At 45.8% G+C, this 24,817-nt stretch overlaps 1 protein-coding gene across 1 annotated transcript in view; it reads right to left on the bottom strand.

Moving 5' to 3' along the window:
- Positions 1–24,817, bottom strand: part of LOC126252230 (uncharacterized) — a 596,261-nt gene that overhangs the window by 374,068 nt on the left and 197,376 nt on the right. The window contains exon 6 of the mRNA XM_049953102.1: positions 20,315–20,517. Within this exon, the coding sequence (XP_049809059.1) occupies positions 20,315–20,517 (203 nt within the window). The remainder of the gene's footprint in view (positions 1–20,314; positions 20,518–24,817) is intronic.

The raw sequence follows: 24,817 nt of genomic DNA on the forward strand, positions 1-24,817 counted from the left end.
TTACGTCAACAGAAAAGTGTTAAGTGATATAAGATGCTTAAATAAACGATGATCCCCAAATAAATTTCGTTTAACTATCTCTGATAGATCCCTCAAGTCCATTATGCCGTTTGCAATGTGTAAGCTTCCATGGGCTCATGTATTTTAATTAAAACTGCTTACAATGGATTAAATTAAATAGAAGAGGGTGGTCCTGATGAAACATGTGTTATGAATCAGCCACATCGCAATATGTAATTAATAACAGGGACCTCATCTGGCTACGAAATGAAATAGGTTTCCAAACAAAATTAATTTATTGCAATAGTCTGCCCTTTAAATACGACTTGGATTATAAGCTCGCAATGAAATTCATGACCGTGAACAACAAAGAATTAATAATCGCTTTGCGTGAAATGTGCAAAGGCCTTGGCAAAGAACGGAAGATACTTGGTAGCTGTTAGGTGGTCATCTAATAAATTGTGAAAGTACAAAGTAGCTATGAATGCTCACTGATTGCGCGATTACGCCGAAAGAATAGTTAACTAAAACATGCATACTACGTTAATGGTTGAGTAGTGAATGAGTCCTTAGAATTTCGAAGAATTTACAAGGTTGGTAAAAGATTCTCGTTTCTATCATCGTGCCTAAAAATAATCGCCTGAAAATTATAAACAAGGGCAACACCTTGGAATTTCAAGCCGCAATGGAAGGAATCTTCAGTTTCGCTAAGCGCCGCTATCAAAGATGACAATCGTGCGTCGCATACGTGATATGGCAGACGGCTTCAACAGTCAGTTAGCAAATCTTTAAAAAGAGTTCGCTAGAGCGCAGCTAGCCATTTTTATCAGAGGCGTGAACAGTGAACTTGAGAAGAGCTCGATTTCTTAGGAATAATGAGAAAGATTCTTAGCACCTTTGAAGAAAGTGTAGGAAATTTATTAGGTTCTGTTTCGAGAGGCGGAGTATCAGCCGTATTGTAAATAAATGAATACTCGTAGCGCAAATGAACGAAAGAATGAAAAAAATTCCAGTAGCCAGTGAAATCAGAGGTGATATCTGCAAGAGTGATCAGGGGAACGTATGCGCAAAGAACGTCACATTGAAAAATGTAATGAGTGTTGTTACTCGTACAGCTGACGATACACGAGACCATGGACTTCAACAGTGCCGTTAGAGAATTTCTTTGAAAGTATCGACAGCTAGCAAAGAAGTCCACCTTATTACAGTAGGATGCACTGGCTTAATCAGAGCTCGTTATTAAATCGATTAGTTCTTGTCTTTCAGACGAGAGAGATACGTTTATGAAAATGAGTAACGTGTGTATTTCTGAAATGAAACAACCTTCATCGAATAGTGACCTTCCATTCCTTAACGATACAACCAGTCTCCGAACGACTTGAATATTTTAGGTTAAAGATCTGCTGATAATGCATTTCATTAGCCGTATACAACCATTCGAACTCAAATTGTCACTTTGGGAAGAACTGAACAGAGAATAGATACCATTTTCCAAAGTTGTGTTCACTGAACGACTTCTTTATTAACAGATTTTGAACGTTTTCCACCTATTCTACTTAATCTTAAGGAAAAATTGCAGTTTTTACCGCAATACAAAATGACTTGCATCCGTTTTTCTCTCCACATTCAACGTACATGGGTTAAATTTGCTTTTCTCTACAACTCTAAGAAACGGCCTTGCCGCAGTGGATACACCGGTTCCCGTCAGATCACCGAAGTTAAGTGCTGTCGGGCGAGGCCGGCTGTTGGATGGGTGACCATCCGGGCCGCCATGAGCTGTTGCCATTTTTCTGGGTGCACTGAGCCTCGTGATGCCAGTTGAGGAGCTACTCGACCGAATAGCAGCGGCTCCAGTAAAAAAAAAAAAAAAAAAAAAAAAAAAAAGAAAACATCATAACGACTGGGAGAGCAGTGTGCTGACCACACGCCCCTCCTATCGGCATCCTCACCTGAGAATGACTCGGCGGTCGGATGGTCCCGATGGGCTACTTGTGGCCTGACGACGGAGTGCTGCAACTCGACGTAACTTACTTTTAGTGCAGCTGGGAATGTAAGGAAAAATTCAGTAACAAGAGAAACATTCCAGATTTATACAAGCATTTTCCTCAGCATCGATTACCTCGGTTATACAAGATGGTTGCAGGAGGAGGGGGTGGGGGTGGAGGGGGGGAGAGATAAGTGGTTAACGTCCTGTCGACAGCGAGGTCATCAGAGACGGAGTACAAGCTGGAATTAGGGAAGGATAAAGAAGGAAATCAGCCGTGCACTTTCACAGGAACCATCCCGGCATTTTCCTTAAGCGATTTAGGAGAATTACCGGAAACGTAAATCAGGGTAGCCGAACCCGGGTTTGAGCAGTCGTACTCCCGAATTCGAGGCCAATGTGCTAACCACTCAGGTACCTCGCTCGATAAGACGGCTGCAGGCGCAGTACGAATGTAGCATTCCACGTACGTATGTGAACAACTACTTTCATCGCTGAGAAACGATAACAAACGTTTTAGAAACTCATCTTCAGGCCGAAAACTAAACTGCACGCCAAATGTACAATACGTACGAACGCTCATGCAAATGGCAACAGAGCAAGAAGATCGAGAATGCGAAAGTTGATTAAAAAGCTTTACATGTGTAATGACTGATTAAGAAATGTGAGAAATAAAGGGTGTTTCAAAAATGACCGGTATATTTGAAACGGCAATAAAAACTAAACGAGCAGCGATAGAAATACACCGTTTGTTGCAATATGCTTGGGACAACAGTACATTTTCAGGCAGACAAACTTTCGAAATTACAGTAGTTACAATTTTCAACAACAGATGGCGCTGCGGTCTGGGAAACTCTATAGTACGATATTTTCCACATATCCACCATGCGTAGCAATAATATGGCGCAGTCTCTGAATGAAATTACCCGAAACCTTTGACAACGTGTCTGGCGGAATGGCTTCACATGCAGATGAGATGTACTGCTTCAGCTGTTCAATTGTTTCTGGATTCTGGCGGTACACCTGGTCTTTCAAGTGTCCCCACAGAAAGAAGTCACAGGGGTTCATGTCTGGCGAATAGGGAGGCCAATCCATGCCGCCTCCTGTATGTTTCGGATAGCCCAAAGCAATCACACGATCATCGAAATATTCATTCAGGAAATTAAAGACGTCGGCCGTGCGATGTGGCCGGGCACGATCTTGCATAAACCACGAGGTGTTCGCAGTGTCGTCTAAGGCAGTTTGTACCGCCACAAATTCACGAAGAATGTCCAGATAGCGTGATGCAGTAATCGTTTCGGATCTGAAAAATGGGCCAATGATTCCTTTGGAAGAAATGGCGGCCCAGACCAGTACTTTTTGAGGATGCAGGGACGATGGGACTGCAACATGGGGCTTTTCAGTTCCCCATATGCGCCAGTTCTGTTTATTGACGAAGCCGTCCAGGTAAAACTAAGCTTCGTCAGTAAACCAAATGCTGCCCACATGCATATCGCCGTCATCAATCCTGTGCACTATATCGCTAGCGAATGTCTCTCGTGCAGCAATGGTAACGGCGCTGAGGGGTTGCCGCGTTTGAATTTTGTATGGATAGAGGTGTAAACTCTGGCGCATGAGACGATACGTGGACGTTGGCGTCATTTGGACCGCAGCTGCAACACGGCGAACGGAAACCCGAGGCCGCTGTTGGATCACCTGCTGCACTAGCTGCGCGTTGCCCTCTGTGGTTGCCGTACGCGGTCGCCCTACCTTTCCAGCACGTTCATCCGTCACGTTCCCAGTCCGTTGAAATTTTTCAAACAGATCCTTTATTGTATCGCTTTTCGGTCCTTTGGTTACATTAAACCTCCGTTGAAAACTTCGTCTTGTTGCAACAACACTGTGTTCTAGGTGGTGGAATTTCAACACCAGAAAAATCCTCTGTTCTAAGGAATAAACCATGTTGTCTACAGCACACTTGCACGTTGTGAACAGCACACGCTTACAGCAGAAAGACGACGTACAGAATGGCGCACCCACAGACTGCGTTGTCTTCTATATCTTTCACATCACTTGCAGCGCCATCTGTTGTTGAAAATTGTAGCTACTGTAATTTCGAAAGTTTGTCCGCCTGAAAATGTACTGTTGTCCCAAGCATATTGCAACAAACGGTGTATTTCTATCGCTGCTCGTTTAGTTTTTATTGCCGTTTCAAATATACCGGTCATTTTTGAAACACCCTGTATATACCTGTTTAATAATGAAATAATGTGGCAGCATTACGTTTTTAGCTTACTTGTTTCATTTATAGCAATGAAACATAATATACAGTGACTTACACACTTCTGGTTGTAAAAATAACAAAATTAATTAGAATGAGAAACAAGCGATGTCCTCTCTCAAGACTTCAGCCCCCTTTTTCCGTGTGCTGTGACGACGGAGGAGCGGGGTACAGTACAGTACTCACTAGTCGCAGGTCCGCAATCACCACCCACCCGCGGAACAAGTTGGCTGTGAAACCCTAGCCTACACAACGTCTCACATCCATTAACGTATGATTTAAGGTTCATAACGGCTATCTTCTAGAAATTAACATTGAAAAGAAGGTCAATCAGATGAGAAATACACTCATCAAAGAAAGTGTTGCTTCACCTCGGTTCCGAGAGTTCCGGAACCTGTACATAAAACTGGAATAGAGGTCAACATAAACATCATTTCCGTCCTTTCTATTGCTCATGAAAACCACACATTGCGTGTTGTACCACCATAAGCGAGAGCTTCAAATGTGGTGGTCCAGATTGTTGTACACACCGGTACCTCTAATATCCAGTAGAGCGCCCTCTTACATTGATGCATGCCTGTATTCGTCGTGGCATACTATCCACAAGTTCAACAAGGCGCTGTTGGTCCAGATTGTCCCGCTCCTCAACGCTGATTCGGCGTAGATCCGAGTGGTTGGTGTGTCCTTTTCAACCTATCCCAGGCATGTTCAAAAGGGTTCACATCTGAAGAACATGCTGGCCACTCTAGTCGAGCCATGTCGTTATCCTGGAGAAAGTCATTCGCAAGATGTGCACGAAGGGGGCGTGATTTGTTGCCCATGAAGAAGAATGCCTCGTCAATATGCTGCCGATATGGTTGCACTATCGGTCGGAGCATGGCATTCAAGTATCGTACAGCCGTTAAGGCGTCTTCCATGACCACCAGCGGCGTACGTCGGCCCCACATAATGCCACCCCAAAACAGCAGGGAATTTTCACATTGCTGGACTCGCTGGACAGTGTGTCTGAGGCGTTCAGCCTGACTGGGTTGCCTCCAAACACGTCTCCGACGATTGTCTGGTGGAAGGCATACGTGACACTCATCGCTGAAGAGAACGTGATTGCAATCCTGTGCGATCCATTCGGCATTTTGTTGGGCCCACCTGCACCGCGCTACATGGTGCCGTGGTTGCAAAGATGGATCTCGCCGTGGACGTCGGTTGTGAAGTTGCGCATCATGCAACCTATTGCGCACAGTTTGAGTCGTAACACGACGTCCTGTGGCAGCACGAAAAGAATTATTCAACATGGTGGCGCTGCTGTCAGGGTTCCTCCGAGCCATAATCCGTAGGTAGTAGTCATCCACTGCAATAGTAGCCCGTGGGAGGCCTGAACGAGGCACGTCATCGACAGTTCCTGTCTCTCTGTATCTCCTCCATGTCCGAACAACATTGCTCTGGTTCACTCCGAGACGCCTGGACACTTCCCTTGTTGAGATCCCTTTCTGGCACAAAGTAACGATGTCGACGCGATCGTCTAGGCATGGCTGAACCACAACACTAGCCGTTTACCTCCTTCCTGGTGGAATGACTGGAACTGATCAGCTGTCGGACGCCCTACATCTAATAGGCGGTGTTCATGCACGGTTGTTTTCTTCTTTGGGCGACTTTAGTGACATGTCTGAACAGTCAAAGGGACTGTGTCTGTGATACAATATCCACAGTCAAAGGCAACCTTCAGGAGTTCTGGGAACCGGGGTGATGCAAATTTCTTTCTTTTTTTGATGTGTGTATTTAGTTCATTATAATGGTTCGCTATTTGTTCACTCCAATAACAGTAAAGCTGTCCCGAACGAATACTACAATCGTTTATGTTCACACCATAAACATCTATTCCAGAAGACTTAAGTTTTTCCACCACAGTTTTCATTACATCCAGACCATTCATGTTAGTAAGCCTCGACAATCAACATTCGACTACTTGTGCATGGCAGATCGGTTACCTACTCCGGCATCGATATGTCTCCCTTACTAATTACTGTGATCCGAAGTGCATAAATACCGTTAACTCCCAATATATATGAAACTGATGGTAGTATAATAAAACAGAAAATTTATGTATATATTGGGAAAACTACCATGTTTTAAAGGCTGACTATGGAAAGGGTTGGTGGGAGACATGGAAACAAACGTAGGAGCGGCAACTGCAAATCTCTTTTCTGCATGGAAATGTGAAAAGGCAAAGTCTGTGGAGCTCAACACTGCACCGTCTTCTGGTGATTGCTGGTAGATGTAGCCTTTCGTTCGTCGCGGCACTAGGAGAGAGAGGGGCTGACTACGCCATCGTTCTGCCCACCCTCCATTCTCCCCCCTGTCCCCCCTCCGCTGGGATCAATTTGACAGCAGGCTGAGCCCATCCTGGAGGGGCTGGAAGAGGGAAGATCACAGTTCCTGCCAGACGTTGAACCCAGGGCCTACAGGGCCGGCGTCTAGCGTCTATCTTCACCACGGCCACATGGAAACCATTCCCATTACGTATCTCTACTACTGACTGCCGTAGCTTAACGTTTCAACAATCTGTGGCTTCATCGTTTCGAAATACTTTTACACTATGTGATCAAAAGTATCCGGACACCCCCAAAACCATACGTTTCTCATATTAGGTGCATTGTGCTGCCAAGTACTGCCAGGTACTCCATATCAGCGACCTGAGAAGTCATTAGAGATCGTGAGAGAGCAGAATGGGGCGCTCAGCGGAACTCACGGATTTCGAACGTGGTCAGGTGATTAGGTGTCACTTGTGTCATACGTCTGTACGTGAGATTTCCACACTACCAAACATCGCTAAGTCCACTGTTTCCGATGTGATAGTGAAGTGGAAACGTGAAGGGACACGTACAGCACAAAAGCGTACAGGCCGACCTCATCTGTTGACTGACAGAGACCGTCGACAATTGAAGGGGGGTCGTAATGTGTAATAGGCAGACATCTATCCACAAGATCGCGCAGGAATTCCAAACTGCATCAAGATTCGCTGCAAGTACTATGCCAGTTTGGCGGGAGGTGAGAAAACTTGGATTTCATGGTCGAGCGGCTGCTCATAAGCCACGCATCACGCCAATAAATGCCAAACGACACCTCATTTGGTGTAAGGAGCGTAAACATTGGACGATTGAACTGTGGGAAAACGTTGTGTTGAGTGACGAATTATAGCACACAATGTGGCGATTCGATGGCAGGGTGTTGGTATGTCGAATGCCACGTGAACGTCATCTGCCAGCGTGTATGGTGCCAACAGTAAAATTCGGAGGCGGTGGTGTTATGGTGTGGTCGTGTTTTTCATGGTTAGAGCTTGCACCCCATGTTGTTTTGCGTGGCACTATCACAGCACAGGCCTAAATTGATGTTTTAACCCTTTCAGACCCGAAATTTTTCTGGAGGAAGAAAAATTTTCCTTTATGTGGTAGTGGTCTTAGGTGATTTTTTAATGATTTTAGGAGCAAGATTTATACAAAAATATGTACCCGTTTCCAAAGCGTACTTTGTTCACTTGGCTTCACTTTAAGGACTAAAATAACTAATTATGAAATATTCTGTATTGTAACAAATAGTAAAATGATCATTCAATAATTTCCATGTAAAATAACAACAACAGTATTCAATTACACACTGGAATATAGCGAACCATGTATTCTGGTGGTCACGAGTTGCTGCGCACTGCTACATTGACTTGCTGATATTTTTATAGTGATGCCCAACGGTTGGCAGCATTTGCGCGTGATGAAAAGGTTGAACATTTACAAGTGTGTAGCTCAGGTTCGCTTACGGAAGAAATACTTTTGTTGCAGCTAACAGACCGTAAAAGTTAATGTACACAATTGTAGCCAGAGGGTCTGAAAGGGTTAAGCACCCTCTTGCTTCCCACTGTTGAAGAGAAATTCGGCGGTGGCGATTGCATCTTTCAGCACGATCGAGCACCTGTTAATAATGCAGGGCCTGTGGCGGAGTGGTTACACGACAGTATCATCCCTGTAATGGACTGGCATGCTCAGAGTCTTGACCTGAATCCTACTGAACACCTTTGGAATGTTTTGGAACGCCGACTTCGTGCCATGCCTCACCGACCGACATCGATACCTCTCCTCAGTGCAGCACTTCGTAAAGAATGGGTTGCCACTCCCCAAGAAACCTTCCAGCAACTGATCGAACGTATGCCTGCGAGAGTGGAAGCTGTCATCAAAGCTAAGGGCGGGCCAACACAATACTGAATTCCAGCATTACCGATGGAGGGCCCCACGAACTTGTAAGTCATTTTCAGCCAGGTGTCCAGATACATTTGATCACATAGTATACTTACCAAGCTCGTCTACGATAATTTGAAGTGCATCTACTTTTTTCTGCATTTTTTCAGTCACCAATGCGCTGCTACTGTCACCTACAAATTTACTTAATAAGTAGTAAATTTTGTACTGATTTTTATTTTACTGCAACAGAGCAAGAATTTCGTAAATTACACACTTCCTTTCCTGCCTTAATCTTTTTGTATGTCTCTCGTATTATTCGCGTCTTGTAAAATAGCAAGAACAATAATCGAAAGAAATGCTACCAACAACCAATAATCATTACTTTAGTCGCAACTGGACCCGTAGCAATCCTAAATTGTGTGAACGATATCATTCTTCCATACTGGCTGTCAGTGGCCAGATTAAGATACCCCGTTCCTACCCTTTGCTTTACATTTTGAGACAGGCATGTACTATGTTCCAGATTCATCTTACTTGTATTGAGGCGATATACAGTGTCCAGTCACATTAATGTGACCACTTGTCACAACCCTGAATAACCAGCTTTCACAGCGCGGACCGTTGCGAGAGTTCAGACGCTGCGCTATGTTTCTCGGTCGAGTATCCGTAGTAAGCAGTCCACAGATTCTCGACTGAGTTTAAATCCGGGGAGGTTGGTGGCCAGGGGAGTACTATAAACTCAGTGCTTTTCGAACCACACAAGTAAACGGAGAGCTGTGTGACACGTCGCAACTATCCTGCTGGAAGATGCCATCGTGCAGAGCATTTAGGAGAGAAGCATGCTTGTGCTGATGCCGTGAAAAGTTTCCCCATACCACCACACTCCATCCTCCGGCCGCGAGCCTCCCGACGATTGTTGAAGGGTGTTTGTTTTCAGACGTTCCACGATGTATGTGGTAAAGGCCATCTGTCCGATGGAGCATAAAACGTGATTCATCTGAAGAGGCCACCTATCGCCACTCAGTGGACGTCCAGGTTCGGTACTGACATGTAAATTCCAGCCTTCATCGCCGATGACCAGCGTTCAGCATGGGTACACGAACCAGGCGCCTGCAGCGGTGGTCCATACGCAGCAACGTTCACTGAACGGTCGTTGAGGAGACCTTTGGCAGCCTCCTGGTTGATCTGTGCGGTCAGTTGTTCAACAGTTGCACGTCTATTCACTCGCACACATCTCCGTAGCCGTCGTTCGCCCCTGTTATCTACGACCCGTGGTGTACCACAATTAACTCGGCGCCTGTTCTGTATGGCGCCTATTTGCAATGCACCGTACACTTTAAACACGGCGGCACGCGAACGATTTACAAACTGCATTAAGACAACGACTGCACTGCTTCCCGCGTTTTTTTATTTTTTCCTGTATTGATTTTCGATTCCCCTCCACCCTTGGAGGGGTGGGCTGTCAGCAGCTTAATAAGCTGCTCTACGGCGGAGAGAAAAGTTAAACAAACAATGGTGAGAGAACAAACGATATATAAAAAGGCGATAAAACGGTGACTTTGTTAAAAACAGTAAATTGGCGGAACGTAAACTACAAAAACAAGGCGTTGACGATGCATATGAAGACACACAGGAAGGAGACATGCACAATTAAAAAACACTGCGACAGTCTGGTTTCTGTTAGCATGAGATGAAAACACAACTAGCGACATTATGGGGGGGGGACCTAGACTGATGAGGGGGAAAAAGGGGGGAGGAGAGGAAAGGAAGAAAAGGGGGGAGCCGATGGAGGAAGGTGACATAGAAAAAAGGGGGAGCTGAGTGCACGCGAGAAGGAGTGGGAAAGGCAGTCGAGGGGAGGACTCGTGGGAGAGAAGGGTGACAGAGAGAGGGTAGGCAGGGAAAAAACAGGGTGGAGAGGGGGGGGGGAAGAGGGAGCTGGGGAAAGGACAGAGGAAGGGAGGTGCAGATGATGATCAGAGTTGATAGGAGGGATAAATGGAGGGAGAGAGGACAGCATCTTCAGGGAGAGTCGACGGAAGCCAGCTTGGGAAAGGAGATGAAGGGTGTAGAGATGGAGGGTAAGAGGGACACAACAGTGAAGGCGTGACAGAGGGCCCGCATCTCGTGGTCGTGCGGTAGCGTTCTCGCTTCCCACGCCCGGGTTCTCGGGTTCGATTCCCGACAGGTTCAGGGATTTTCTCTGCCTCGTGATGGCTGGGTGTTGTGTGCTGTCCTTAGGTTAGTTAGGTTTAAGTAGTTCTAAGTTCTAGGGGACTTATGACCACATCAGTTGAGTCCCATAGTGCTCAGAGCCATTTGAACCATTTTTTCGTGACAGAGGGCAGGGGTTGGAGAGGAGAGGAGCAACCACGGGGTGAGGGGGATCAAGGCAGTGGGACATGTAGAGGATGCGGATATGTTCGAGGAATAGGAGCAGATTGGGGAAAGGAATCAGGTCGTAGAGGATCCACGTGGGGGATGGAAGGCCTATACCGAAGGCGAGGCGGAGTGCATGGCGCTCGAGGAGCTGGATTTCCGCGTTCCACCGACACGCTTTATATACTCTCCATTCCTAATGCTGCCACCTGCCGTCTATGCGTGGTCATTGCACGCTGACGCTGAACATAGGCGTTGGTCGTATTGATATGACTGGACCGTGTATATCTGCGTCGTTTGTCCACTTTCTGAATGTTAGCCTGGGGTCTTAACTGATATTGGAATTTCGTCCTTACGGCTAATAATGGTCGACTCGTTTTGGTCTACAGTGTGAACCGAACTCCGTCGACGTTTCAGAGACTTTTCCGAGTATTTTGGTAGTCACCATCTCCCGTGGCTCATTGTGGTGTAATAATGCAACCACAGTCAGATTGCAAAATCGAGCGATCTACACTCATGCACATAAATTAAGGATAACTGCAGAATGTGGTGCCACACAACGTGGCACTACACAAAACTGGCGCTAATAGCATAGGCACATAGGGAACACACACGACACAGATCTGTAAGTCCACAATGTTGGTGATAAGTTGAGAAAACCGTCCCGTGACACATGTGCTACAAAACGCCACTGTTTCCTGCGCATGCACCCCGACATCAATATGGATATGATCACCAGGCACACGTACACAGAGCGCACAACGGTTTGGCATACTCTGGATCAGGTGGTCGAGCAGCTGCTGGGGCATAGCCTCCCATTATTGCACCAGTGCCTGTCGGAGCTCCTGAAGTGTCCTAGGGGTTTGAAGACGTGCGGCGATACGTCGACCGAGAGTGTCCCATACGTGCTCGATGGGGTTTAGGTCTGGAGAACAGGCAGGCCACTCCATTCGCCTGATATCTTCTGCTTCAAGGTACTCCTCCACGATGGCAGCTCGACGGAGCCGTGCGTTATCATCCATCATGAAGAAGGTGGGACCCACTGCACCCCTGTAAAGGCGGTCATACTGGTGCAAAATGACGTCCCGATACACCTGACCTGTTAAACTTCCTCTGTCCAAGACATGCACCATTCACCATGCACCATTCATAATCCCACCCCACACCATCAAACCACGACCTCCATAAGATCCCTTGCAAGGACATTAAGGGGTTGGTATCTGGTTCCTGGTTGACGCCAGATGAAAACCCGTCGAGAATCACTGTTCAGACTATACCCGGAATCGCCCGTGAACATAACCTGGGACTACTGTTCCAATGAGCATGTAGGGTGCTCTTGACACCAGGCTTTACGGGCTCTCCTTGGGCCAGGGGTCAGTGGAATGCACCTTGCAGGTCTTCGGGCAAATAAACCATGTGTGTTCAGTCGTCTGTAGACTGGGGACAACTGTTCTAGTGGCTGCGGTAAGGTCCTGAGCAAGGCTACCTGCAGTACTCCGTGGCCGTCTGCGGGCACTGATGGTGAGATATCGTCATCGTCATCAATATGTGTTCTTTGAGCCATTTTCCACACACAGTCACCATAGCACATCGGAAAACGTCTGCACCCTCCACTCTGACATGCACCAACAACACCTCTGCCAGCGCCACCGTGCGTCGACCGCAGGTCAAATGCACCGCATGGTCATACCCCGAGGTGATTTAAACCCGCAAACCGCCCACCAGAGCGTTGTTTCACCATGTATCGGCATTATCCTTAATGTATGAGCATGAGTGTAGTTGTCGGTGCTGCGGGAACAGCTCGACTAGTATCTCAGTGCAGCCCTCTCACTGTATTCATAAACGAGACACATATCAGTGAGCCTATCCATACTGCTGCGTATAACCACAGTCTAAAATAACAGTCGCGGGATCTGATAAGCAAGAATACTAACGTTTCTACTGATCTGCAACGTAGTTTTTAGATCAGTGAATCTATGTAGTGCCATAAAAATCGACAACAACTACAAAAAGATACAACATTTGTCATACATTAGTTTCCTAAGAACACTGGAACGTATGGAACGGTACATTACATGACGCATCATTTACGATTCTCTTGTAACGTATAGTTATGTATCGAGTAACGTCGTTTTCCTTTAACAACAAAAAATTATTGGCAAACACCGGAAGACCTGACACTTTGCAGAAAGACGCACCGCGAAACACAAAAATGTTGAGCATCTTTGGTTGGAACTTAAAGGTATTGTCCACCACGTGCTAGAGAAGTATGTGCCTAGCAAAAATATAGGGGAGGTTCAAATGGTTCAAATGGCTCTGAGTACTATGGGACTTAACATCTGAGGTCATCAGTCCCCTAGAACTTAGAACTACTTAAACCTAACTAACCTAAGGACATCAAACACATCCATGCCCGAGGCAGGATTCGAACCTGCGACCGTAGCGGTCGCGCGGTTCCAGACTGAAGCGCCTAGAAACGCTCGGCCACACTGGCCGGCTATAGGGGAGGAAAAGGATCCACATTGGTTCAACAAACATATTAGGAAGTTTCTGAGGAAGCAGAGAATTTTACACAGTCGTTTTAAACGTAGTCACTGCCCCGTTGACAAACAGAAATTATGCAAAATGAAAGCAGCTGTCAAAAGGTCAATCAGAGATTCTTTTAACGAATTTGAAAGCGATATTTTATCTGGAGATTGTACAAATAACTTCAAAAAATTTTGGTCGTACGTGAAATCTATGAACGCTACAAATAATTCATTACTTTCTCTTGCTGACAGTACGGGTAATGTAACGGACGATGATAAACAGAAGGCCGAAATTCTAACCTAGCTTTCAAAAACTAGTTTACGGTAGAGGACTGCAGCACCATTCCCCCTTTCAATTATCGACCAAACTCAAGGATGGATGACATAGTGCTTAGTGTATCTAGGATTGTAAAACAGTTAAGGTTCTTAGACGCCAGGAAGGCATCTGGCCCAGACGGTGTCCCCGTAAGATTATATGCTGACTATGCTACAAATATAGCACCATTCTTATCTATCATCTATTGGAGATCATTGGCACAGCGGAAAGTTCCACGGAATTGGAAGAAGGCCCAGGTCATAGCTATAATAAGGGTAGAAAATCGGATGCATATAATTACCGGCCAATTTCACTGACGTCGATTTGTTGTAGAATCATGGAACATATTTTGTGTTCAGACATAATGACCTTTCTGAGAAGCTCATCTGCAGAAACCAGCACCGTTTTAGGAAACAGCGGACATGCGAGACACAGCTGTCCGTCTTTTTGCATGATATACAACAGGCTCTAGATACCGGCTCCGAGGTTGATACCATATTCCTCGACTTTCGAGAGGCGTTCGACTCAGTTCCGCACTGTCGCTTGTTCCAAAAAGTACGCGCTTACGGTATATCCGATGACATATGAGGTTGGATAGAAAGTTTTCTAACAGACAGGAAGCAGAATGTCATCCTGAATAGGGAGACTTCAACAGAAACTAGCGTAATAAGTCAGCTGCTTTTTACGATTTACATAAACGATCTGGTTGATGGTACTGACAGCGGCATTAGACTGTTTGCCGATGATGTGCAGTCTACAGGAAAGTAGTATCACACGAAAGTTGTGAACAAATCAATGGAGATTTGCAGAAAAGAAATGCATGGTGTAATGACTGTCAGTTATGTCTCAATACTAGTAAGTGTAACCTACTGCGTGTAACAAGGCGAAAATCCCCATTAATGTACGAGTACAAAATAAACGCCCAGTCTTTGGAAGCGGTAACATCCGTCAAGTATCTGGGTGTGACTATTCTAAATGATCTCAAATGGAATGATCAGATTACTCATGTAACGGGCAAGGCGAACTCTATATTGTGGTTTATTAGTAGAATCCTTAAGCGACGAAGTCCTTCAACAAAGGAAATTACTTACAATACGATAGTTCGTCCAGTCTTAGAGTATTGTTCGTCCGTATGGGACCCGTACCAATTGGGTCTCATTCAAGAGATTGAGAAGGTCCAAAGAAGAGCGGCAAGATTTGTGACTGGTATATTTAGCCATTGCGGGAGCGTTACAAATCTCATAGAAAGTTTGAAGTGGGATACACTTGCAGATAGACGGCGCGCTAAGCGGAAGGGATTGCTCACTGAATTCCGAAATACCATCTTCACCGAGGATGTAGATCATATATTATTACCACCAACTTTCAAATCGCGTAATGATCATATTTCAAAGATAAGGGAAATCAGGGCTCGTACTGAGGCGTTCAGACAGTCGTTTCTCCCTCGTGCGATCCCCCAGTCGTTTTCCCTCGTGCGATCCGCGAGTGGAACAGAGGGGGGAAAATATGACTTTGGCGCGGATTGTGTCCTCTACCGCAAACCGCTTGGCGGATAGCGAAGTATATATGTAGATGTATATCTACTCAACAAAGTGGAGTTTCGTTCCCTACACTTTCAGCCAAAACAATGAATATGAAACATAGGAATCCTACGTGGAATGTAATACCTACATTGTTTAATGTGTGAAAAAAGCCACAAGAGCTGTAGCTTAAGAAAAAACCACACACAAGTGATGATAAATCGTCAAAAGCAATAAAACTGTTTCCCAACATAGAGTAAACCAGTTCTACAACTGTTGCTAAATTTGAGCCTTAAATAGCAAGAATTTTCAACACACTCATTTTTGAAGCGAAAGTAATTACATTTACAAAAATTATCCGTGTATTAGAAAGCCGAATGAAGTGTAAGAATGGACGAATCATTAGACTCCATAAAGATGTTTAAGTGTCGAGGAGCGTGTCAGTGATAATAACAACAGATAACAACAACACTATGGGCTTCGCGTGCATGGAATAAATGTTTATGTTATTTACTTTCAGCGGTGTTAGCTGCAAATATACACATACTTGAAAGTATATTTTCCTAAATAAGCTGTAGCTTATATCATTCAATTACTGTCATTCGGCTGGTTTTACATGTATTTGATGATTAATCATGTTTTTTGGTAATGTACTAACTCACGGAACGCACAATTATGACAACTATTTCATTAATTAAGTAGAAAATAATTAAAAACGAACGTTATCCTTAAGATAAATGTGAATGACTGCTTTCTCACCGCTTGGAGCGCTAGTGTCGCTCCAGCTGTCAAACGGTAACGACTTCCTCACCAGAGAGTGTTCCAACTGCATATAGTAGACTGTGGTACAACTAACACCACCGGAAAACATCGAGTCAGAACCAAGCAATACTGAAAGCAAACTTAATGGCACAGAATAAAGCCGGAAAACATATCGTCAGTAGAAGATACTGTCAGTGAATGGAACAAGTTTGTTTCTGTACAAGATGCAGAGCCTATACCTTCGAAATTTGTGCTATTGCGCAAACACATTAAGGGCAGTACAGCTGCAGAGGTAAATATAGGTAAGAAATCAAACGAAACCATCTCAGTTTGTAACTAGCCACTGGACACCATGAGTTTCTTATACAAAATGCTGTGAAAGTATTCCTGAGAAACCTATGAAATTATACAGCTGGAGTTTGGAATTGCTCTGTGTGGGCCCCTGTCTTCCGGCTTTTTGTTATTAAAGATTTTAGTTTTATGCAGTTATTTTTATTGCTACGGTTTCTAAGAATAACAAAGAGAAATGCGTGTGGAGACTAGCCTGTATGTTCTTTTAACGTACTGGTTTCACTGTCACTTTTATCTCATTTTGGTTGTAACATATATGATTGTATGAAACTAATAAGAAGCCTGATTTAAGTCTTTGTGTCTGTTTACCTTTCCATATGTTATATTGAAGTTTTTCTTTATGTAACTATATGTATTATCGTAACTATAGTTACGATAATACCGGTTTTTTCTATCTTGAGAGAGGGGACTAATGACCTAAGAAGTTAATTCCCATAGTGCTCAGAGCCATTTGAACCATTTCTTTTCTATCTTGAGAGAAGATGTACAAATGACCAGACTATGAACCCTGTTCACAGAATCCCTCTTCGCCTTGTTGCATTCATAAGTTTCACGGTGTCGCTTTATTAGGGTCAAAAGGTTTATGAATAATTATTTAAACGAAACATAGGTCACATGTTGTGGCGCAGTTTTATGGTTCAAATGGCTCTGAGCACTATGCGACTTAACTTCTGAGGTCATCAGTCGCCTAGAACTTAGAACTAATTAAACCTAACTAACCTAAGGACATCACACACATCCATGCCCGAGGCAGGATTCGAACCTGCGACCGTAGCGGTAGCTCGGTTCCAGACTGTAGCGCCTAGAACCGCACAACCACTCCGGCCGGCCGCAGATTTATGTCTGACTAGCTGACCATGAGGAAAAAGTCTAGTACACTCTTACACTTCTAGTCGGTACGCTACGTCACTGCTGTTAAGGAAATACTTTGCTTTATTTCTGTAATGCGGCGATTTGTAAACTATTTTATTACATAATGTTTTCCTTGTTGTATGTCCACCATTCCTAAGTCTTCTTAACGTAAGTTTAATTTTATTGCACACTGTTGTGTGATACCAAGAGTGCTTGAGCTATACCCTCAGTATGTCCATTTGATGCATGAGGCATTTAGTCCTCTTATGGTTTCGACTAAATGATTAATGTTTGATTTATAAGTTGTGTTTACGTCTGGTCTGTATTTCAGACAATCGTCTGCAAACGGCAAAGCAGCCTAAACTGCATTGTAATGAAATCAAAGTAAAGGGATATTTAATCAATTCAATGACAGCTAATGTGGCAGAATGTTCTCATTCAGGCAGTAAACAATCAGTTTTTGAAGATGACCTAGTTAAGTCGAAACTGATCATAGTAAAAGGTATGATGTTAAAGGTGTATGTAACAAGCTGTCAAATGAGCTCTACTTGACTATGTATGGAATATGGAAAAGAATTTTTCGGCAGAATACCGGATGGTTATAATTAAAATTCCCTATTTAACTCGTGCGGTAGCGTTCTCGCTTCCCACGCCTGGGTTCCCGGGTTCAATTCCCGGCGGGGTCAGGGATTTTCTCTGCCTCGTGATGACTGGGTGTTGTGTGATGTCCTTAGGTTTAAGTAGTTCTAAGTTCTAGGGGACTGATGACCATAGATGTTAAGTCCCATAGTGCTCAGAGCCATTTGAACCATTTTTTGAACCCTATTTAACACGTTATAACACTGAAACTAATTACCGTACGAGTACGAAACTCGGTAGCATGTATCTCAAGAACGTGGGGAAGAAACGAATCAATTCAACTGAAACACTTTTAATGTGCTGCTACGATAAGTCATAACGTACCGGTACCATTACTGCTAGAAAAGTGGCTCAAAGCGCAGGATTGCATTCTGCACAGCCGAACGAAACATGTCCGAAGGTATCCTGGCTTCCTCTATTGATATGCTGCAATTCAGATCAGCACATGTGTGAATGTTTCCCTGATAAACCTTGTCCTTCAGGTAAACCCACAACCAGAAATAACAGGGAGTGAGATCAGGTGATCGTGCCGGCCAAGCATTTGGAAACGATCGGCTGATAATTGGATTGTTTCCAAATGTGTTTCGGAGAAGCAGGTGATCTTGTACGGATCTTGTACGGATACCATTTGAGAATGGTTCGAAGCACCTTCGGTACAGTGGTCCACTGGATGTTCAACTGCCGTGACACAGCACGAGCACTACCTGACGATCACGCATTGCGCGCAGCGTTGTCTGCCATAGCAACAGCGATTTCATCAACCACCTGTGGTGCAACCGGTCGTCGGCCTCTTCCCGGAGCGACGCCCAGTTCTCCAGCTGATTCGAACTTCTTCATCGCGCTCCGCACAGTAGGTGGAGAAAGAGGGCATTTCCGCAATCCTTTCAGTCGGCGATATCCTCGAAGTGGTTCTGCAGCATTACTGTTGTTTTGATAACACAGCTTCACCAATGATGTCCTGCTCGGTTTGTCCAAGCCCACGACGGCACGTCAATAAGGCCACTGCGAACGGTCAGGAGTGTGAGACTATGAATCAAGATGACTGACCACGGCACGTGGCGCCATAGTTGTAGTTGGACAGTGGCGCTGTGACGCATGGAAATCATGCACCTCTTACTCTGTACATTAATGCCTACCAAGTTTGGTAGTTTAATTATAACAACGCGGTACTGTTAATAGTATCGCCCACACATAGCACACCGATACAGAAGATTATTTCAGGGGTGGAGACTAGAGATACTGAGAGTTTTATTGAGTTACCAGGGGAAAACAAAGTAACAGACAGTGAATGAGTGAATGTGTGACAGACTAGGTAAGTGAATGAGTAAGAGAATAGGGCAGGCTGAGAGAGTGAGAGAGGCTGGATGTGTGAGAATAAGAGTTATGAATTCCAGTGAGGGAGAGAGTGATTAAATGAGGGTATTAGTAAGTTAGAATTTGAGCAAGTGCAAGGCAGAGTAAGCGGAAGTATGAACGAGAGACTGAATAAGTGAGAGGGAAAATGACTTAATCAGTTGTTGAGTGAGCAAATGGAAATGCCGTGTGGTTCAAATGGTTCAGATGGCTCTGAGCACTATTGGACTTAACATCTGAGGTCATCAGTCCCCTAGAACTTAGAACTACTTAAACCTAACTAAGCTAAAGACGACACAGGATTCGAACCTGCGACCGTAGCGGTCGCGCGGTTCCAGACTGAAGCCCCTAGAACCGCTCGACCACACAGGCCGGCGAAATGCCGTCTGGCTAGGGCCTCCCGTCGGGTAGACCATTCGCCTGGTGCAAGTCTTTCGATTTGACGTCACTTCGATGACTGGCGCGTCGATGGGGTAAAAAGTATGATGATTATTACGACACAACACCCAGCCCCTGAGCGGAGAAAGTCTCCGACCCAGCCGGGAATCGAACCCGGGCCCATTGTACTGGCATTCTGTCCCGCTGACCACTCAGCTACCGGGGGCGGGCAAAGGGTGAATAAATTAGAGATTTAATTAAGTGAGAGCATGCGCGCTTCAGTGCAAGTGTGTGTGTGTGTGTGTGTGTGTGTATGTGTGTGTGTTTAATAAGAGAGGGAGGGAGAGAGGGAGGGTGAGAGGGAGGGAGGGTGAGAGGGAGGGAGGGAGGAAGGGAGGGTGGGAGGGAGGGAGGGGGGCAGAGGGAGGGAGTGAGAGAGGGTGGGGGAGAGGGAGGGAGGGGAGAGGGAGGGAGAGAGGGAGGGGGAGGGAGAGGGAGGGAGGGAGGGGGAGAGGGAGGGTGGGGGAGAAGGAGGGAGGGAGGGTTGGAGGGGGAGGAGGAGGAGGGGGAGGGGAGGGAGGGAGGGGAGAGGGAGGGGGAGGGGGAGGGGGAGGGAGAGAGGGAGGGGGAGAGGGAGGGAGGGGGAGAGAGAGGGGGAGAGGGAGGGGGAGGGGGAGAGGGAGGGGGAGAGGGAGGGAGAGAGTAGTATAAAATAATGAGTTGTGACACTTAAAATATTCAGCTCTTAACCAAAACTTGATGTACGGACCTTGTTCCATGGATATGCGCGCCTTGTAGCCGCTGTAGTGGTGCGAGTAGTCGGAGAAGAACCTCAGCTGCAGGGCAGGACCCTGGCTGACGTAGCGCAGCTTCTTGAGGCGAGAGCTCCAGTCTCCACAGAGGCGTCGTGTGGCTACGCTGCTGTTGCTGTTCCCCACTGGCTCCAGAATCTGCAGGTAGTCGTAGCTGCACCTGTCAACAACACATGCACAAACGCCTGTGGCAGGAATCAGATATGCATCTCACATCACAAGTACACTGATGAGACAAACCATGATGACGAGACTGAATGCCTCTTTGTAGTGTAACGGGCACGTGGTGCGATACACTGAGGTGATAAAAGACACGGGATACCTCCTAACATACTGTCGGAAATCTTTCTGAAATCAGATGAATTAAAAAAAAGGAAAGAAAAAAGAATAAGGATTATTTGAAACTGTTTTCGCTGAAATTCCTGTAGTGTATATTTATAGACCGCTCGCTAGCCGCGCGGTCAAACACGCTGCTTCCCGAGCCGGAAGGCGTGCCGGTCTCCAGCACGAATCTGCCCGGCGGATTAGTGTCTAGGTCCGGTGTGTCGGCCAGCCTGTGGATGGTTTCTAGGGCGGCTTTCCATCTGCCTCGGCGAATGCTGGCTGGTTCCCCTTATTCCGCCTCTGTTACACTATGTCGGCGATTGCGCGCAAATACTGTTCCCACGTACGCGTACACCGTAATTACTCTACCACGTGCCGGCCGCGGTGGCCGTGCGGTTCTAGGCGCTACAGTCCGGAACCGCGGGACTGCTACGGTCGCAGGTTCGAATCCTGCCCCGGGCTTGGATGTGTGTGGTGTCCTTAGGTTAGTTAGGTTTAAGTAGTTCTAAGTTCTAGGGGACTGATGACCTCAGATGTTAAGTCCCATAGTGCTCAGAGCCATCTGAACCATTTTTACTCTACCACGCAAACATTTGAGGTTACACTCATCTGGTATGAGACGTTTCCGGAGGGGGGAGGGTGTCCACACAATAACCCTGGGTTCGGTGTGGGGCGGCGGTGAGGTGAGTGGACGGCTGTGGCCTGTTGTGGGGTTGTGAACCACTGAGGGCTACAGTGGGACGAAGCCTCTGAGTCGTTTCTAGGTCCCCGGTGCAATACACACACACACACACACGCACACACACACACATACACACACACAAACACACACGCAATCTTCAAAAGAAATCAAATGGCTCTGAGTACTATGGGACTCAACTGCTGTGGTCATAAGTCCCCTAGAACTTATAACTACTTAAACCTAACTAACCTAAGGACATCACACACATCCATGCCCGAGGCAGGATTCGAACCTGCGACTGTAGCAGTCGCACGGTTCCGGACTGCGCGCCTAGAAGCGCGAGACCACCGGGGCCGGCACGCAATCTTCATTTATTGTCAACTGCAAGCACCACTTTTCGGAAAAGTGATCCGTTATACATGGCTTACCGCGAAAGTATTGCCAACGCTCGAAATCTTAACCAGTGTTGACGACCTTTCTTTCTCGAGTGAGATTCATACGAAGAAGTGTCACTGTGGCAAACCAGCCTTTATGGGATGCTCGTGGTGTTCGGAATAATCGTGTTTCGAATGCTTCTGCGATCGGTATCGTCCAACCGAATGCATCAAATCTTCCTGAGAAAAAAAAACATATGAATAAAATATAAGAACTGATACGACAATGAAATACCAAAATATGAGAATTTAAAAAGGTTGTAATCACCAACCTACCATACACACATATACAGGGTGGTCCATTTTTAGTGACTGGGCCAAATATCTCACGGAATAAGCATCAAACGAAACTCGTCTAGCTTGAAGGGGATAACCAGATGGCGCTATGGGTGGCCCGCTAGATGTCGCTGCCATAGTCAAACGGGTATCAACTGCGTTTTTTTACATAGGAACCCCCATTTTTTATTACATATTCGTGTAGTACATAAAGAAATCGAATGTTTTAGTTGGACCACTTTTTTCGCTTTGTGATAGATGGCGCTGTAATAGTCGCAAACTTATAAGTACGTGGTATCACGTAACATTCCGCCAGTGCGGACGGTATTTGCTTCGTGATACATTACCCGTGTTAAAATGGACCGTTTACCAATTACAGAAAAGGTCAATATCGTGTTGATGTATGGCTATTGTGATCAAAATGCCCAACGGTCGTGTGCTATGTACGCTCCTCGGTATCCTGGACGACATCATCCAAGTGTCCGGACCGTTCGCCGGATAGTTACGTTATTTAAGGAAACAGGAAGTGTTCAGCCACATGTGAAACGTCAGTCACGACCTGCAATTAATGATGATGCCCAAGTAGGTTTTTTAGCTGCTGTCGCGGCTAATCCGCCCATCAGTAGCAGTCAAATTGCGCGAAAATCGGGAATCTCAGAAACGTCGGTGTTGAGAATGCTACAGCAACATCGATTGCAGCCACACCAGGAATTGCGTGGTGACGACTCTGAACGTCGTGTACAGTTCCGCCACTAGGCACAAGAGAAATAACGGGACGATGACAGATTTTTTGCACGCGTTTTATTTAGCGACGAAGCGTCATTCTACAACAGTAGTAACGTAAACCGGCATAATATGCACTGTTGGGCAACGGAAAATCCACTATGGCTGCGACAAGTGGAACATCAGCGACCTTGGCGGGTTAATGTATAGTGCGGCATTACGGGAGGAAGGATAATTGGCCCACATTTTATCGATGGCAATCTAAATGGTGCAATGTATACTAATTTCCTATGTAATGTTCTACCGATGTTACTACAAGATGTTTCACTGCATGACAGAATGGCAATGTACTTCCAACATGATGGATGTCCGGCACATAGCTCGCGTTCGGTTGAAGCGGTATTGAATAGCATATTTCATGACAAGTGGATTGGTCGTCGAAGCACCATACCATGGCCCGCACGTTCACCGGATCGGACGTCCCCGGATTTCTTTCAGTGGGGAAAGTTGAAGGATATTTGCTATCGTGATCCTCCGACAACGCCTGACAATATGCGTCAGCGTATTTTCAAAGCATGTGCGAACATAACGGAAGGCGAACTACTCGCTGTTGAGAGGAATGTCGTTACACGTATTGCCAAATGAATTGAGGTTGACGGACATCATTCTGAGCATTTATTGCATTAATGTGGTATTTACAGGTAATAACGCTGTAACAGCACGCGCTTTCAGAAATAATAAGGGCACAAAGGTACATGTATCACATTGGAGCAACCGAAATAAAATGTTCAAACGTACTTACGTTCTGTATTTTAATTTAAAAAATCTACTTGTTACCAATTGTTCGTCTATCACAAAGCGAAAAAAGTGGTCCAACTGAAACATTAATATTTCTTTACGTGCTACACGAATATGTAATAAAATGGGGGTTCCTATTTTTAAAAAAACGCAGTTGATATCCGTTTGACCTATGGCAGCGCCATCTAGCGGGCCAACCATAGCGCCATCTAGTTTTCCCCTTCAAGCTAGACAAGTTTTGTTCTTTGTAGTTTTATCGTTTGACGCTTATTTCGTGAAATATTTGGCCCGGTCACGATCAATGGACCAGCCTGTATAATAAAAGTGTGACACTTATTGTGAAATCAAGGTATAACTTTACAGTTAATATAATGTCCTTGTATCCCCTAATTTGGTAAGAAGCATTCGTGTAGTAACCTTTTACGGAAGTGGGTAGGTACATGAAAACAATAAAAATAAAATAAATAAAAAACAGTTATCGGGTTTCGAACACGGGGGGCAAAACTGAGAAGCCGCGACGCTGAACACTGTGCCACCACTGCCCCTGGGTACATCGAGCAGTCAAACGTATGCAAAGTAACTCAAAAATACCTCGAAAACTTTGACCGTCGTATTTTCAGAAACGGCTGAATATCTAGCATAAGCCGGGACAGGCATTCGCTTATTTTGACTCCTCTTCCACTGACCGAAGTTCCTGTGAAATAGGATTATGGCACTTGCTGTATTCTCGTCTTTAGCCACTGTGGTGGCACTACGGTGTCCGATGTGAGTTCGTGAAAGCTCAACCTTCAGGAAAAGCTGTGTGTCACAGAATGACGATATTCCTCCCGCCTGGAGAATCCTTCACGATGTCCCCGGCGAGTGATATTCCAGACAGTTTCTCTGCACGACTGCTTTGCCCTGGCAGGGCCACATCGCCCGGAAAGCCGTTCTATGGTGCTACGCAGCCACCATCGGCACATTCCCTCGCCGTTGCGCGAGTACCTCGCCGTCGCATTCCCAGCGTGGCAGCGACTCGAGCGCTGGCGAGAAATACTTCTCGCTTGTTACTCCCCCATGCTTCGCCCTCTCTGAAGGCAGACGTAAGCAGCGTTGAGTAGACTGAAGGCTTCTCGACGGAAGAACGTGGCGGTTCTCCCTCTCGGGAGGCAGTGGAAAGCTGCTTTCAATAGACGAGAGGCCACTAGACAGAAGAGCGTAAATGAGAGATGAGAAACTGTGAT

Source organism: Schistocerca nitens, chromosome 4 (assembly GCF_023898315.1).
Source record: "Schistocerca nitens isolate TAMUIC-IGC-003100 chromosome 4, iqSchNite1.1, whole genome shotgun sequence".
Lineage (NCBI taxonomy): Eukaryota > Metazoa > Arthropoda > Insecta > Orthoptera > Acrididae > Schistocerca > Schistocerca nitens.